The sequence below is a fragment of the Dermacentor silvarum genome, chromosome 2 (assembly GCF_013339745.2).
Source record: "Dermacentor silvarum isolate Dsil-2018 chromosome 2, BIME_Dsil_1.4, whole genome shotgun sequence".
Taxonomy (NCBI): Eukaryota; Metazoa; Arthropoda; class Arachnida; order Ixodida; family Ixodidae; genus Dermacentor; species Dermacentor silvarum.
The window spans coordinates 68646014-68661305 of record NC_051155.1 but is presented as its reverse complement, the minus strand read 5'-3'; the positions used below and the strand labels follow the sequence as shown (position 1 = coordinate 68661305).

The window sequence follows — 15292 nt, the reverse complement described above, 5'->3', positions numbered from 1 at the left end:
AAAAAAAAAAGTCACGTGCACATAAAGACGATGCAACGCCGTGAAACGCTTAGTTTTGCAGGGGGTAGGCAGATTGTTTTACACTGGCTTACCTCCCTGTCTTTCCTTCTCTTTTTCCTCTCTTCTCCCTCCTTGGATGCCAGGGCATCTCAGAGAAAGCAAGTGCACTGAAGAGAGTTCCTATCTATATTGTACTATTTGTGCCACTCTCATCGATACAAACGCCTGTTTTCGACAAACCTGTAAATTTTACGTGTATAATAGGCGGCTTACTTTACACAACACTGGATGCTAAGTCTGTACGTTCACGTAAGTCGGGACTTTGCAATCTGTACATCGTCAAAATGTGCGTTGAGCACTCGTCGATGTACGCTGCACGCGAATGTAGGAAAGCTTGCGACAATAATGCCATTTTTTTGCATATGGTTGAAAAAATGAGAGTAAAGAATTGAATTTTTCCGCTTGTTGTGTCTCCTACAATATAACACTGGAAACTGCCGTGCAAAGTGAGATGTTTCCATCTAAACATATTCTTAGTTATATTTACTGCAAAAATTTTGCATACTGTTTTATGCTGTGACGTATTTGCTATATATCTTGAAACCCTGTTTGTTTCACATTACTTGTGTGTCTCTTTCTGAATGCTATCGGAGTGCTTCTGTTTGTGAGTATATCTGTGCAAAAGCTTTTCTGTATTACTGGTTATGTTTTGTTCCCCCCCTACTTAATGCCTTTATGGCGATGTAGGTACTCTGTATATTTATAAATAAATTAAATAAATAATTCCTTTTCAAACTGCCTTTAGTTTCGGAGGTCTGACCTCTTGTGCCCAATGGTCACACCCCGTATAAGGCAAAGAGAGGAGGAAAATGCACTACAAACTTTCTATGAAAGTGAGTGGGTTTAGGGCGTCATGTTGCCATGCCCGTCGCACTTGTATAATCACGACATTCTGACAAGGATACCGAATTCGTGTGCCCTTTAATCTAACTAAGATTGTGAAGTTCATGGCTATATATTGCGGGATACCTTTGGTATGGCGGTGTTCGCTGCACACGCGTAAAAAGTGGTATTACCAACACACGATTGCCTTAATTACGCAAAGTAAAGACATTGTGTAAACACTCGCGACAAACCTATGCACAAAAATCACACTTGTGCCCTTCGTTATCAGAAGCGTCGAAGTACCAACCTTCTTGGGAGCTGAAGAAGTTATGAAGCAAACTATCCTCCACTTTAGACCGTTTCATCACACATTCGACTTTTGAACAAGCACAATCAAGATTATTAAAACACTGGTTCTGTTTAAAACACTGAAGACCAGCAGAAGTCGTCGTCAGATGATACGGAGGAGAAGAACGGAGACCACACACTTCAGTTTCCAACTCACTGAGTGCCTCACGGATACGAAGCAATGCTGGTTCAGTTTTCTTCATTGCACTCACAGCCGCATTGGCCTGCTCCCTCCAATAGTCCCGTTCCGCGACTACGTCTTCAAGCTCCAGTTCCAGTTTAGCTCTACGGATGTCATCCATGCGTCTCCCCAAGCTATCACGTTGCTCTTGAATAGCAGGACGCGAAACTCTGACGTTTTGGAAACGAGGCTGAAGAGAGTTGGGAATCACTCTGTTATTCATATCTGTCATTGCTTCAGTAGTCGTGTAGGAAGCAACATATTTAACCGTTGAAGGCGAGTGCGTCTTACGGGCTCTATTTAGCTTCATAGATCGTCGCACACCTTTGAGCTTGACAAGTCGGTTTACAACGTTCTGGAAAAATGGTGCACTAGGTGAGTTCTGTACCACTGGTTGCTGCTTGGTCGGCGTGCGTTGCTGGCACAAACACGCCGTTGTAAAGAAGTCACAGGAGCTACAGCAGAGGATTTGTGTATTTTAATCGGCGTTGTCTTCCTTGTCTGCGTCGGAGCACATATCCGGTGGTGAGAGAGCAAACGTTGCTTTCTTCCACAGCATCGTAGACAGTCAGATCCTTCTTTGAAGTACTTTCGAAGAGTAGAACACAGCACCTTTAGCCACTACTTCACTTGCGATATTCGGGCAGGGCACTTTTGTGTATAAAGCCAACGGTTTGCTTTGATTAAAGCGCTCAACACAGCAAATGCTGCCGCGAGTGTTCACTAAAGGATTCACCCGAAGCGACTACCCTCGTTTACACTGAAACTCAGATGTCGCGTCTGGCCAGGCGTAGGTATTCGCAGTAGGGGAGAGAATGTGGTGCGATGAGAGGGCAAGGGTTTGACAAACTGGTTTTTCTCATTTATTATACTGTAGTTCGTGTGACTTAGTAGTTGCGCTAATCCAAACAACGCAACTCGAGGCATCACATTTTGATTTCGTAGCGCCTTCTTCGTAATACTAGGATCATGCAACACACTTCTAAGTGGCAGTGAACACACAAAAAAAGTAAATTAGCTAAGCGTGCTTGACACAAAACGTGAAGTGTGGAAGTGAAAGAAGCGACACGACGCCAAATTATCTTTACGTGCGAAATGCCGCCGTCTGTCGTCCCACAGAGCAAAACTGCTGCGACGCCTTCCTAGTTCTGGGACGACGTATGAAAACGAGAGGAAAGGGGCAGGAGAGAATGGCGTTGCGGAAGTTAATGTTGCAGACACTATAAAATGTTTAGCATGTCCGCTGAGCAGTCACACCGCTCCAAACAACTTGTCTCCCCTGAAGCACAAGTACACAAGTCTTAGGAGGTAGAAAAACAGTTTTGCCGTATAAACGCAAACCAAGGAAAAATGATTGCTAAGGTAAGTATGCTTTCTTCTAGAAAACCAATTTGTTGCACATCAGTGTTTACAGAAAGCTTCTGAGTGCGGATGTTTAGGTTATATGTAACGGCTATATACATCTTCGATGGTTTCGTGTCTTAGGGAACGCTGTCAAATATTCTAGATTTCAGCTTCAAGTTTACGGAATTGAAGCCTCGTGACAAATTCGTAAGAATAAATTAAAAATATGCCTTCTCTTGGGCAAGAAAAATGTATACAAAACAAAATAATATCTATTTGTTCGTGAAGCACTTTTGGAGGACGATAACACTTTGTTTATGATAATAAAACTCAGACAAAGGTGTAAATCATACGCGGCACGTAGGGAACACACTGAAAACATTGTAATTACGAAGTTGAGATACTCTGGTCTGTACTTTTGCATTGCACTTGTCATTGTCATGCCTGCATTTCCGTGAAAGTTTATTTGGACGGGTGTAAAGTGTGTTTATATAATTATATCATTGTTTCCCACATCTTCAGATCCTGGTCGCTGCCCTTATCCCTGTTGTCATCTCTGAGGGACCATTTGGACCACAGGGCCGCTTCCTCGGCGGCTTTCGCGGACCTCTCGTAGGAGCAGCCGCCACCCCAGGCATCTCCTCGGTCGAGCCAGTCTACGTACGCATGCACTAGACACACGTGGTTTTATATAGCTGTATAACACTTTTGTCTAAATACATGAAGTGGTAATTGGGTCGGTTGTCCATCAATAATTTGAATATGTCTGCACGCAGTCACCGATTCAATTATGAAGTCACGAAGCCTACAATGACCGTTGCATAAAATTTAATTAGGCATCAGTTTGCATCTGCTATGCCATACCCACTAAGAAATATTTTGCTCTGTACGAATGCACGACGTTATTTAGTGGCATAAAGTAACTGCGTGCAACTAAAAAGACGCAATACGCTCCCATAACGAATAAGGCGTTTAGTGAAACTGCTCCAATACTGCAATGCCGGAAATCATCGTCTTGTTCTTCAAGCACAGAGTGAGTAAGTTATCGCGCCACTCATGCGGGATGATGGAACGGCAATAAAAACAAAATGGTGCCGATTATTACAGGAGTACTTCCTCTTCGGCTAGTTGTTTATACTTCGCTATTCGAAGAGAGAGGAAAGATTTTTTTCTCGCTGAGATCAAGCGTAACAGTATGGGAATGATAGGTTATGCGCTACGCAGGCTAACCTGTATGCTCTTTAATCTACAGCCCCCGCAGCCATACAGCTTCGGCTACGACAACGCGGACGAGTTCGGCACTCAGTCCTACCACAAGGAGCAGGGCAACGCCAACAACGTGAAGACGGGAACGTACGGCTACCGCGACGCCAGCGGCATCTACCGACGGGTGTCATACGTGGCTGACGCCAATGGCTTCCGCGCCACCGTCGACACCAACGAGCCGGGAACGGCGCCTGGCTACAGCGCTGACGCCGTCTTCAATGCCAAACCGGTCGCAGTTCCTGCTGCGGCAAAGTCGGCCTCAGCTCCCATCCCTGCCTACGCTGCTCCAGTTGCATTCGGCCCCGCTCCCTGGGCAGGCTGAACGCTGACGAGCACGCTTAACTCCAAAAAATGTAAACTTGATTATTACCTGTTCCTAAATAAAGCTGGCTTAGCAGACGATCAGAAAGCTTGTTGAAATTTTTTGTTGGTATTGCGACTCGGGGTCCGGGACGAGAGACTGAGTCTTGAAGCAGGCGAAGAGGAGACGAAAACTTTATACAATATGTACAAATATGTACAGATATAGCAGGAATAGCAGGTAATAGCTGGTAATAGCTGCCCTTAGCTGGTGATAGCTGGTCAAAGCAGTAAGAGCGCACCAGACCGACGGGGCGGCCGGTGGCGACTCTCTGGCTTAACAATGGGCCGGTTCCTCCTTAAATCCCCTTGGCGGCGGCTCCTCGTCGACAGGAGGAAGAGGGGACGGTTGCTGACGTCACTCGCGTCGCATTGTGTCGTCGCGTCCCCCTGGCGACTCGTCGACAGGACCCCGAGGGACGGGTGGCGATGATGGCCGGGGCTGCTTGCACGTCGGCAGGACACAGACGGGGCAGTTGCCGAGGTCCCCCCGCGCCGTATTGTGTCGCCGCCTCCCGTTGGCGACTAGTCGGCAGGACCCAGAGGGACGGGTGGCGATGATGGCAGGTGCTATGGCACAACAGCACCCCCGCCGCCAGACAATGCATCCAGAGGTCGAGCTGTCCGACGCAGCTCGGAAGAATGGATGCGCCGGTTGGGCGACGTCTAGGATGGTCTGGAGGTATCGGCTCTGCCGCTTTTCCCGCCGGTGGTCTTTTCTGCTGCTCGGTCCTGATAATGTCCACTGGAACGACCAAGAATCAACAACGCCAAACCACTCCGGCCAAAGCAAGCACCCTCCGAATGCTCTCCAAACCGCCAGACCAAAATCATCGAACAAAGCATTTTTCGAGATCTGGCTACGCTAAACAAAACAAAACAAAATAAAACAACAACAACAAAAAATCCCGAACAACACGAGACACGTATCTGAGAGAGAAATTCGAGATACGGACCTCCTTTTTTTTTTAATTGTCAATGCGCGAGTCTTAATCAAATCAGAATTGCGTCGCAAGCGATTCTCAACTGTAATGCGGGCGGGTTGCCAAAGATCAAGGTTGCCGAAGATGACTTAATTTTGCCCCCGAAAGCCGTGGCGCAAAGGCTAAGCGTAGCTAATCTATGCGCTTGGGCGCCACTTCGCAAAAGTGCTTAATGAAATCCGACAACTGTCACCGCATAAAGAAATAGCCCTCCACTTATTGCTGTCAAAATGCGCTCGGCAAAACGAGCACCACATTTATAAAGCACAGAAGCGGTCCTAACAAAAAAACAAACAAATACTAAAACTCACACTAACGACATGAAAGCAAAAGTGAATCAAAATTCTACACTTACACTTAGAACTAACGCGTGCAATACAAAAACAAGTCATAATCTAAATCAAGCATTTAGGCTTTGTCTAGCCTAGGTAAACGTAAAAACAACAAAACGTGAAAACACTGACGCTTTCTCTACTTGAGCGTTCAGCAATCATGTCTCAGTAAACTAATGATCAACAAATTAAAAAATGTCGGTGTCTCGCGAAAAGAAAGGACCAAAGACTTAAAAATGCGCTCTTGGCCTATCCACCCTTTCCTACGCTCAACACGCGACTCAACTTTATCGCAAGAAAACACAGAACAAAATGATCACTAAAAGTACAATTAACAGAATGGGCTTTCAAACTACCATGGCACGTTCACAATCACTTGGTGCTCACAACCACACCCTTTGAGACGCGCTCGAGCCGGTCGACCATTCTCGGGTCTACGAGTTGTCCACTCGCGACACCAGAACAAAGCGGATTTGCACGAAGTACCTATAGTAGCCGTGACATTCACACTACTGCCTCCAAACACTCGGGGAGCGGCGCATCCACGGGCCCGCGGGCGCGCTGTCCCTTTGTCCGCTAGACAGTCGCCTTTCTTTCTCCCACGAAGGGGGCGACCATTGCAGCAGACTATCGAGCATACCTGATGCTTCGCTACGTTACTCTGCTTACAATTCATTGATATCGCTGAGAACCGGCGGAATTTGCGGCGTCTAAATTTCCGCGATATCCTTTCTTTACAGACGCGCGTCACGCCTGTTATAGACCTCAGCAGTCTCCTAAGCCTCGGGCTCACCCTACTGCGCTTTTTCCCAACGTGTTGGCGGTTGGCGCGCTTGACCCGGCTCGTATCGCCGCCCGAGTCCGACTTTCTCGGCTTGCGCCTTCGTCGTTTGCCCTCGGCGCGGCTCACAGGGCTCGCGGTCTCGGCACGCGTACTCGTAGGTACGCTGCCTTCTTGTCGCAACGACGTGGCTCCGGACGGCAAAACCAAGCTAGGCTCGTGGTCGTCGCTAGATGTATGTGCCTCTGATAAGACATGACTGCATCCGACGCCATCTGAGCTAGCCGGCTCGCCCTGCGGTCTCTCATCGACAGGCTTCGCCTTGTCGCTACTATCTAAATCAAAAGAGCCACTGTCGGCCACTTTTCCCAAAGCGGCCTCTCTAGACGGCGAAACAACATCGTGTTCGTGCCTGTCACCTAGCGTGTGCGCCAATGGCACCACATCGTCTCCTGGGCTAGTAACCATTTCACTAGGCGGTCTGTCTTCGACAAGCTCGGTCTTGTCGCTACCGCCTTGGCCTTCGCAGTCGGCCTGACTTATAGCTTCAAAATGCCTCAACAGAGCCATCTTTGCCTCATCGTAGTCCCGCCTCTCCTCATCAAGCAGGCGTTCCAGAACACACGAGAGTCTACGAGGAAGCAACAGGATCAACCGCTCGGACCAGAGGTCCCGGTTGACACCTTCTTTCTCGCAAACCTTTTCAAAGTCCGCAAGAAAAGTAACAATGCTATCGCCCGCCTTGAAACTACAAAGATGGTATCGCGCTGTGCGCCATATCCATGTTTGATTCTGTCGACGGCTCTCTCGTCTTGCCCTTTCCTCGGGACTTACGTGCTCTTTCGCTTCAAGCTCGCGCCTCTCACGTCGCTCGCGTTCCTTTGCCTCCAGCTTTCGCTCAACAATCATCTCCCAAGCCTCTTCGGCTTCCTCGGTCGTCACGTCCTCCGCTCGCATCACGTCGAGAATCGCTTTCCTTGCTTTTTCGGAGCCGGCGGAAATGCCCAACTCCTCGCAAATTTGAATGAGGTCCTGAACTTGGAATTCCTCCATCGCGATCTCGTTCCTCGTGTTGCTTGCCCACTAAATTTACCCTTACTTAAACTAGAATCGACTATTAAGGAAGGCAAATTCGTAATGCATAGCCTACCAAACAACAAAACTCTACTAACATCTGCCTGTGCTAGAGAGGTCTGGCGACAAGAAAAGCAAACATCGGGCACTCACCCAGCCAAAGTGGTTGACGCCGGTCGATCTGGTAGCTGCCATCGAGCGGTGTAGCAGGCGTCTTCGCTCCTCGTATCTCGCAGCTTGCCATCCGCTGTTCAGATACTGGTTCGCCAATCCCATAGCTGCCATCCACTATTGCGACTCGGGGTCCGGGACGAGAGACTGAGTCTTGAAGCAGGCGAAGAGGAGACGAAAACTTTATACAATATGTACAAATATGTACAGATATAGCAGGAATAGCAGGTAATAGCTGGTAATAGCTGCCCTTAGCTGGTGATAGCTGGTCAAAGCAGTAAGAGCGCACCAGACCGACGGGGCGGCCGGTGGCGACTCTCTGGCTTAACAATGGGCCGGTTCCTCCTTAAATCCCCTTGGCGGCGGCTCCTCGTCGACAGGAGGAAGAGGGGACGGTTGCTGACGTCACTCGCGTCGCATTGTGTCGTCGCGTCCCCCTGGCGACTCGTCGACAGGACCCCGAGGGACGGGTGGCGATGATGGCCGGGGCTGCTTGCACGTCGGCAGGACACAGACGGGGCAGTTGCCGAGGTCCCCCCGCGCCGTATTGTGTCGCCGCCTCCCGTTGGCGACTAGTCGGCAGGACCCAGAGGGACGGGTGGCGATGATGGCAGGTGCTATGGCACAACATTGGCAATCGAGCTAGGAATATTTGGACAGCTGATGAGATTGAAACGTGCGCGTGATCATTACTCTCAGAACGACAAAACGCTGAGAGAGTTGGCCAGCTTATGTCAGAATAAATTAATAGGCAAGTAACAGCTTACAGCATAAGTGATTACATCATACATTAAATAACATGCATCTGTATTGGTTCTACATAATCTGAATGTCAACGTTATGCGACGCGAAAGTAAGCCTATGGTTAGCGGTAACGCATGTGACGTAGTAAGTGCGGAACCTAACAGTAATCACTGCATAATCCGATGTAATCAAGAAAAACTGAGAAATAGTTGCGGAGTTTGTTTGCCTAGAATAAAATAGAGGCGCCGTCTGCTCGTTTAGCGCCCCTCTTTAAGGAACCGGTGTTGAGCTCTACAAAACCAAACGCATCTTTTGCATTGTGAATCTAAGTTTAGCAAAAGCATTATAACGCGGCAAACTTATGTCCGAACAGAAATATTCGAGGTCACCGTATTTGTTTCTACGAGGCCGGATATTCGAGTGAAATCAATTGATGATTTGCTTAGTTTCAACAAAAACAAAGTGATGAAACTCCTACACGTCAACTGCGTGTTACATAATAGACACCTTCCAAACAAGGAAAAGAACTGTTATGGTTTTCGGCTTTCGGCGAGCGACATCTTCACGTCTTCCGGCGAGGCGTGTCTACGGGCCTTATTTGTCTACGTGTCTACGGGAATTATTTGCGTCTACCCATAACGTTGGATCATCCTTGAAGCCACGAAACTCTGGAACTTCCAGGGGCGATGGTGAAGGAAGGACGCTACGCGCAAAGGCTGCAGTGACGGATACCGTTACGTCTTCCAGACGCTTGGACAGCGCTGCAATGGCCTTTCTGAGCATAGCGATGTCGCTGGAGGCAGCAGTCGATGGGTTACGGATAGCGTCCACCAATGATGCAGTAGGCGCTGGAGAGGCGGTAGCAGAATCCACGTCCAAGGGAGCGTGTACGGCGTCTCTTCGTGGCAAAGTGGTTTGCATACAGACGGGACGTGAATCTATGACCTGAGGAGTTGGGACGAGAGGCACGGTACCGACGAGATCCGAGGCCGAGGAACCGTGGGCGCCACGTCCGAGCGGGGCGGCCGGCGCTAAAGCAGGCGCGCAAGATGCCGTAGGACGCGCCCGCTCCGCAACACGGCGGGGGAGGGCGGGTCGTCGAGCAGAGGTTCGTTAAGCGGGCGCGCCATTGTATTGAAGAGAAGCAGACATACAATCGGCGTTCCGCCATAACGCCTGGTGTACTTCTGCCTCCTTTTTCTCGCACGCGGTCCGAGCGCGCAAGCCCCAGTGGGCATATTTGTCTTCACAGTATATATATATAAATATATATATATATATATATATATATATATATATATATATATATATATATATAATGTAACGCCGTACAGGAGGAGCGTAGAAGAGGAAGTGGAAGCGGCGCGAGGTTTTTGGCTGATCGGCTGCTTCGGACGGTCGTATATCTTGTGTATGCTTTTCACTGGAAACAAATCCATTCTTCATCCGTAACAAGTGGTGGAGGTGCTGGGTGCTGGACGCCCTGAACAACCCCGTTCTCCAAGATCTTCGAAAATGCAGACGCCTGGCCGGCGTACCACCAGAGCCAACAAGCCTGGCCACTGCCCAAGCATGCCGGTCAACGAGCACCAACGAAGAGGTCATCGGTCAAGTCAGCCAGCGACCAAGGCCACCTAGCTGGTGGACGCCTAAACCGCGCATATTCTCAGGTAAAGCAGATGACGTGGATTACTGACTAAGGCATTTCGACAGAGTAAGCCACCATAACGGGTGGAGCACGCAAGCGCAGCTTCTGCATGTTGCATTTTTTCTCGCCGGCACCGCACTACTTTTGTTTGACAATAATGAATGTGTGCTGACCACTTGGGAGACCTTAATCCAGGAATTGAAAGCCTGCTTTGGTGACTCGAATTCCAAAAAGAAGAAAGCAGAACACACGCTCTCGCACAGAGCACAATTGCCTGGCGAAATGCGTACAACGTAACTGAAGAAATATGGAAGCTATGTTGGAATTGTAAACGTGAATATGTCCGATAAAGACAAAGTGGGACATCTGTTAAAAGGCATCGCTGAAGATGTTTACAATTTTCTAATCACTGAAAAAAAACTGAACACCCTGCTCGAATTCAGGCAGCAGTGTCGCGTGTTGGAAGCTTTGAAGATCCTAAGGTTCTTACCAAAGTTGTGGCGCTTGGACAACGTCACCAAGCGCCACAAGTAGGGAAGTCGCTGCCTGCGACGACATCGCCTCGATCGTGCGTCGAGTGGTTCAAGAGAAGCTAGCGCGACTTCAGAAAGCAGACGCTGCTTCTCAGTGCGCCTTTGACGAAGGCATTCCCGAACCACCACCAACCTGGTCGCGAGAACGTCGCATCAAGCGCCGTCCGCCATCTGAGGAACCACATTTAAGCAACACCAGCTTTCCGTCTCTCCCGGCAACTCTCAGTAGCCGCCAGCCCTCACCAGTCCGTCGTGGTACAACGAACTTCTACCCAACACCACGACTTGTTCCTGCAGAATACTGGATGCCACGATAAGCTCCTGCGGGATCATACCCGGAACCAATGCCTACCTGCTCCATTTACTTTCAACCGTGAACTACCTGTCTGCTACGCCTGCTGTTCCTGCGTAGATAATGCGCCCGCAGCGAGCGCCACGTTTTACGGCGTACTCAGCTGGTGTGCACGAAGACGTGGCCGCGCCATTTGGAGTTCAACCTCTGCGGCAACAATGGTCGTACTGATCGCGCGATGAGTCCCCTGTCTCCGAGCGCAGCCTAATGGCCTGTACACGCTCGAGTCGCCCATAGCCGCAAGCCACACCGCACGCGGGCGGTTCAGTGGCGGCGGGTGGTGGGATGAAACCAGGCACAAAATTCGATTCACGCTGGGACCGCGTGAGCGGTGCCGTACGCATGCGCCCTCTGGCTGGCAAAACAGATAACCAGCGACTGGCAACATGTAACAGCGCAGTCGCAGCGTTTGTGTGCTGGCGACCAGCAAAATTTTGGCCCGAGCCAGGATTTTGTTATTACGTTTGTTTTCGTATTAGTTAATTTTCTTATTAGTAAGCTCGAGCGGTTCGCATGTGCCGGCATCCGCACTCCGATTTGGGGACGCGACGTCTGTTGAGAGGTGGCAACCGAGAGGTGGGGCAAAGATGTTACAAGTCGGCTACTATCGTCAACAGCAGACGACACTGGCATATTATTGTCGACGTGGATTCAAGCTTCCCCGTCACAGCGAAAACGCGACTCTTGCACTGTCACATTCTGTTCTGCGACTGCATGTGTTGCGCTGGAGCGGTGACCCACCTTTCGAACATCTTACCTGCGCCTTTTGTTTTCGTTTTCTTTCTTTTTTAATTCATTGCTACCGCATAATGTAACAACATACATCGCTATGTACTCGGTTGTGTGTGGCACGAGGGCGCATTTTTGTAGATGTGCTAGCGAAAGCTTGCAAAACCGCGCGTGCACGCGAACGCACGCGTTCTTAAGCCAATGAACTAGGGATTTGTCACTGCAACAGCTAGCACGCTGAAGCGCCGCAGCGTTATACAGGGTGTTCATTTTTAAGTTTTAGCTATTTTTTTAGAAATCGTCTGTGACATGTATCATAATTCTTATCATTGAGCGGGGTATTCGATGAGGCGGACATTAGTAACACGATAAATCGAAACCATATTGAGCTAATTAACAAAAATTGACTAATGAATTCTTAGTCAATTACTTTACTACACATATTGCGATTTACGAATTGGAGTCGGTGAGCTTGTCAGGCGTATCCACTTGGTATGAATTTCCAGAATGACGCCAGTTTGGAGATATGCGCCATCAAACTCAGCAGTAAAAATGCACCGTTGTTCCACTTACTTTTTTACCCAAATGCTGTTTTATACATTGAAGCACGAAAGTAACTGGAACGCCCATGTATTTCGTCCCACACTTTGGGAAATAGTATCTCGAAACTGGCGTCATCCTGTAAATTCATTTCAAGTGAGTGCATCTTGCAAACTCACCGGCTATAATTCGTAAATTGCAATATTTGTCGTAATGTAATTAACTAAGAAGTTCATTAGTAAATTTCTCTTAGTTAGTTGAATATATGTTTCCATTTTTTGTGCTACTATTGTTCACCTCTTAGAATAACCCAGCTCAATGATAAGAATTATGCTACCTGCCTACAGGTGATTTTAAAAATTCCGTAAAACTTAATAATGAACACCCTGTATATTACCATTCTATTATACAGATTGGTTCTATTATCGCGGAATACAGCTGTGTAGATCGACAAGTCACTTCTCTTCATCACCGAGCATGCGAGTGAATATTCAACTACGGCTTGTTGATTTACTTGCTCACGTTTTTTTAGTAGCTGCCAAGTTAAATGTGAGCGTACAATTGATTACATGATGGAATATGACAGTGTCACACAAACACTCGTGTTTATTCATTCTGTGTTACGTCGTTGTTCCATTGATGAAAAAATCCGGCGAAGCAGTGCCCCCGGGCCCGACCAGGTTACTTACAAACTCTTAGCTAACCTCGAAGATCAGGCCCTAGAGACGCTTCTAGACCACTTCAATGAATTTGGACATCACGCAAGCTATCGCAAGAATGAAAAATAGCCGAAGTACGCTTTATTCCCAAACCAGGCAAGTCCCCGCACATTGAAAACCTGCGGCCGATATACCTCACATCATGCATAAGCATGGTCATGGACAGGATAGTACTCAAACGCCTCCAACAACACCTGGATGAAACCCAGCAAATGCCAGACACCATGTTTGGCTTTATACGACATCTTGAGACCCAGGACGTGCTTATGCAATTGAAGAAGGAGATCGTCATCCCTGCCACACACCACGCGCCATTCTCGCGCTAGACCTGAAGGGGGCATTTGACAACGTGGCACACGAGGCGATCCTTCGGAATCTCAACAACACAGGCTGCTGGAGAGAACATGCAATTGCGTCATTCATTTTCTATCTCACCGCACAGCCATACTCAAGATCGGGAATATAGCATCTGACCCTATCACATTTGGAAACAGAGACATTCCCAAGGCTCAGTTCTCTCCCCGCTTCTCTTCAACATCACGCTCGTACGCCATGCACTACACACAGATGATGTGACCTTATGGTTAGGTACGGACTCGCTCGGGGGCCTGCAAGACACCCTGGAATTGGCAGCGGACACGGTAAACAAATATGCAAAGGGGAGCGTACTTGTCTGCTCGCCTCAGAAGTCAGAGCTTCTTGTGGTCCGGCGGCGTTGCACCAAGGATAAAGACAGCATACAGGTCGTCCTAGAGAGAGGTTATAAAGCCCTGCAAAACCCTTAGAATTCTGGGACTCCTGATACAAGTTGATGCAGAATGCGACCAGATGCTCTAACGCTTCTCCAGGATGACGCAGCAGGTCTCACACATGGTTCATAGAATAACAAACAGACACCGAGGCATGAAAGAGAACGGCACCATCCACCTCGTTAGAGGTTTCATCCTCTCTAGGGTGACGTACGCAGCACCCTACGTGGTACTGACGAAAGCGAACAAAGGCAAACAAAATAAATTCATTCGAAAAGCCACAAAGCAAGCCCTTGGTCTCTCTATGAGCACGTCCACAGACAGACTTGTCTTTGTGGATCTCCATAACACAGTTGAAGAACTAATGAAGGGCCACCTCTCCAGTCAGAAAATCCACCTAACAGGGCAGAAAGTTCTTAAGCAAATCAAGTAGAACTCCCCTACGAGTACAGATGCTAAACCACCCAGACGACTTCAAAGATTGGCGACCTCACGTCATGATCCATCCCTTACCGAAAAATATGCACCCTGCCCACCATTAAGGGCGGCACGAAGCATGAACCAAGGCCCTCGGCAGTACTTACGGGTCCTTCCAGGAGGTGGTCTACACAGATGCAGCTGCATACCGTGGCAGAAGAGCCAATGCCGTCGTGGTGACAACAAAGATGGGTCTCCTCGTCAACACCACCATGCCACATGCAACAATACAGGAAGCGGAGGAACTAGTCGTGGCATTAGCCCTCACACAATCTACGGCAACAGCCATTATAAATTATTCTCAAAAAGTGTGCAGGAGCTTTACGTTGGGCTGGGTGGCATGAATGACTCAACGCATACTAACAACCAAGCTTGGCAGAAAGAAATGTTGAAATAGTGTGGACACCCGCTCACTGCCTCACTGGAGGGCAATAAACTCGCCCACTCCAAGGCCCGAGAACTTATCGACCAGGCGCCGGAGGACACAGAAGAGCTCACTAGACTGACAACATACCTATAAACCACTCAACACTACAGACTCAACCGCAGAAAACACCCACCACCGCATCCACAGCTCACGAAGACGCAAACGGAAACACTCAGATTGTTGCAAACCAACACGTTCCCGCAGCCAAAGAGGCCTTCATCTCATATAACTACTCAATATGATGAACAATGTAGGTACTGTGAACAGCTAGGAACACTCCGGCACATTGTCATAGATTGCAAACAAATCCTGACTTGCCTCCTCTTCCCCCTACCCTCCACCCCGCAGGAGCAGTGGGAGACGCTACTGTCCAGCTCCCGCCTCTCGGACCAGATCATGTTGGCGGAGAGGGCGGTCGCGGCCAAGATAGCGCATGGGTTTCCGTGAAGAGGGAACCACTTCAGCAAATCAAGCCAACCATATGCTCATTAAAGATGATTTTTTATCTCTCTCTCGTTGTTTTGATGTACGGTGCCATATTCCGTCATAACTAACCAACTACCCCACCAGTATGTCTTAAGCAAGTTATCACAATTGATTATGACAGAAATAAAAGTAATATGTATGTGTGATAGTTACCTTATGCAGA

The 15292-nt window shown here is 48.5% G+C and overlaps 1 protein-coding gene across 1 annotated transcript; it reads left to right on the top strand.

The window, feature by feature from the left end:
* The first annotated feature begins 2764 nt into the window (after nt 1-2764).
* LOC125943450 (cuticle protein 8-like) lies at nt 2765-15090 on the top strand. The gene is made up of 6 exons (XM_049662775.1): nt 2765-2776; nt 3281-3418; nt 4011-4276; nt 9991-10139; nt 13579-13631; nt 14992-15090. The coding sequence occupies exons 1-6, from the start codon at nt 2765-2767 to the stop codon at nt 15088-15090; spliced, it is 717 nt and encodes a 238-aa protein (XP_049518732.1).
* The last annotated feature ends 202 nt before the right edge of the window (nt 15091-15292 follow it).

Bases quoted from the DNA above. Each gene is read 5' to 3' on its own strand.
- LOC125943450 (XM_049662775.1), top strand. The intron at 4,277-9,990 runs GTCGGCCTCAGC...TCGAAAATGCAG, and splicing joins GCAGTTCCTGCTGCGGCAAA to ACGCCTGGCCGGCGTACCAC. The intron at 13,632-14,991 runs GTAAACAAATAT...TCCACCCCGCAG, and splicing joins TGGAATTGGCAGCGGACACG to GAGCAGTGGGAGACGCTACT.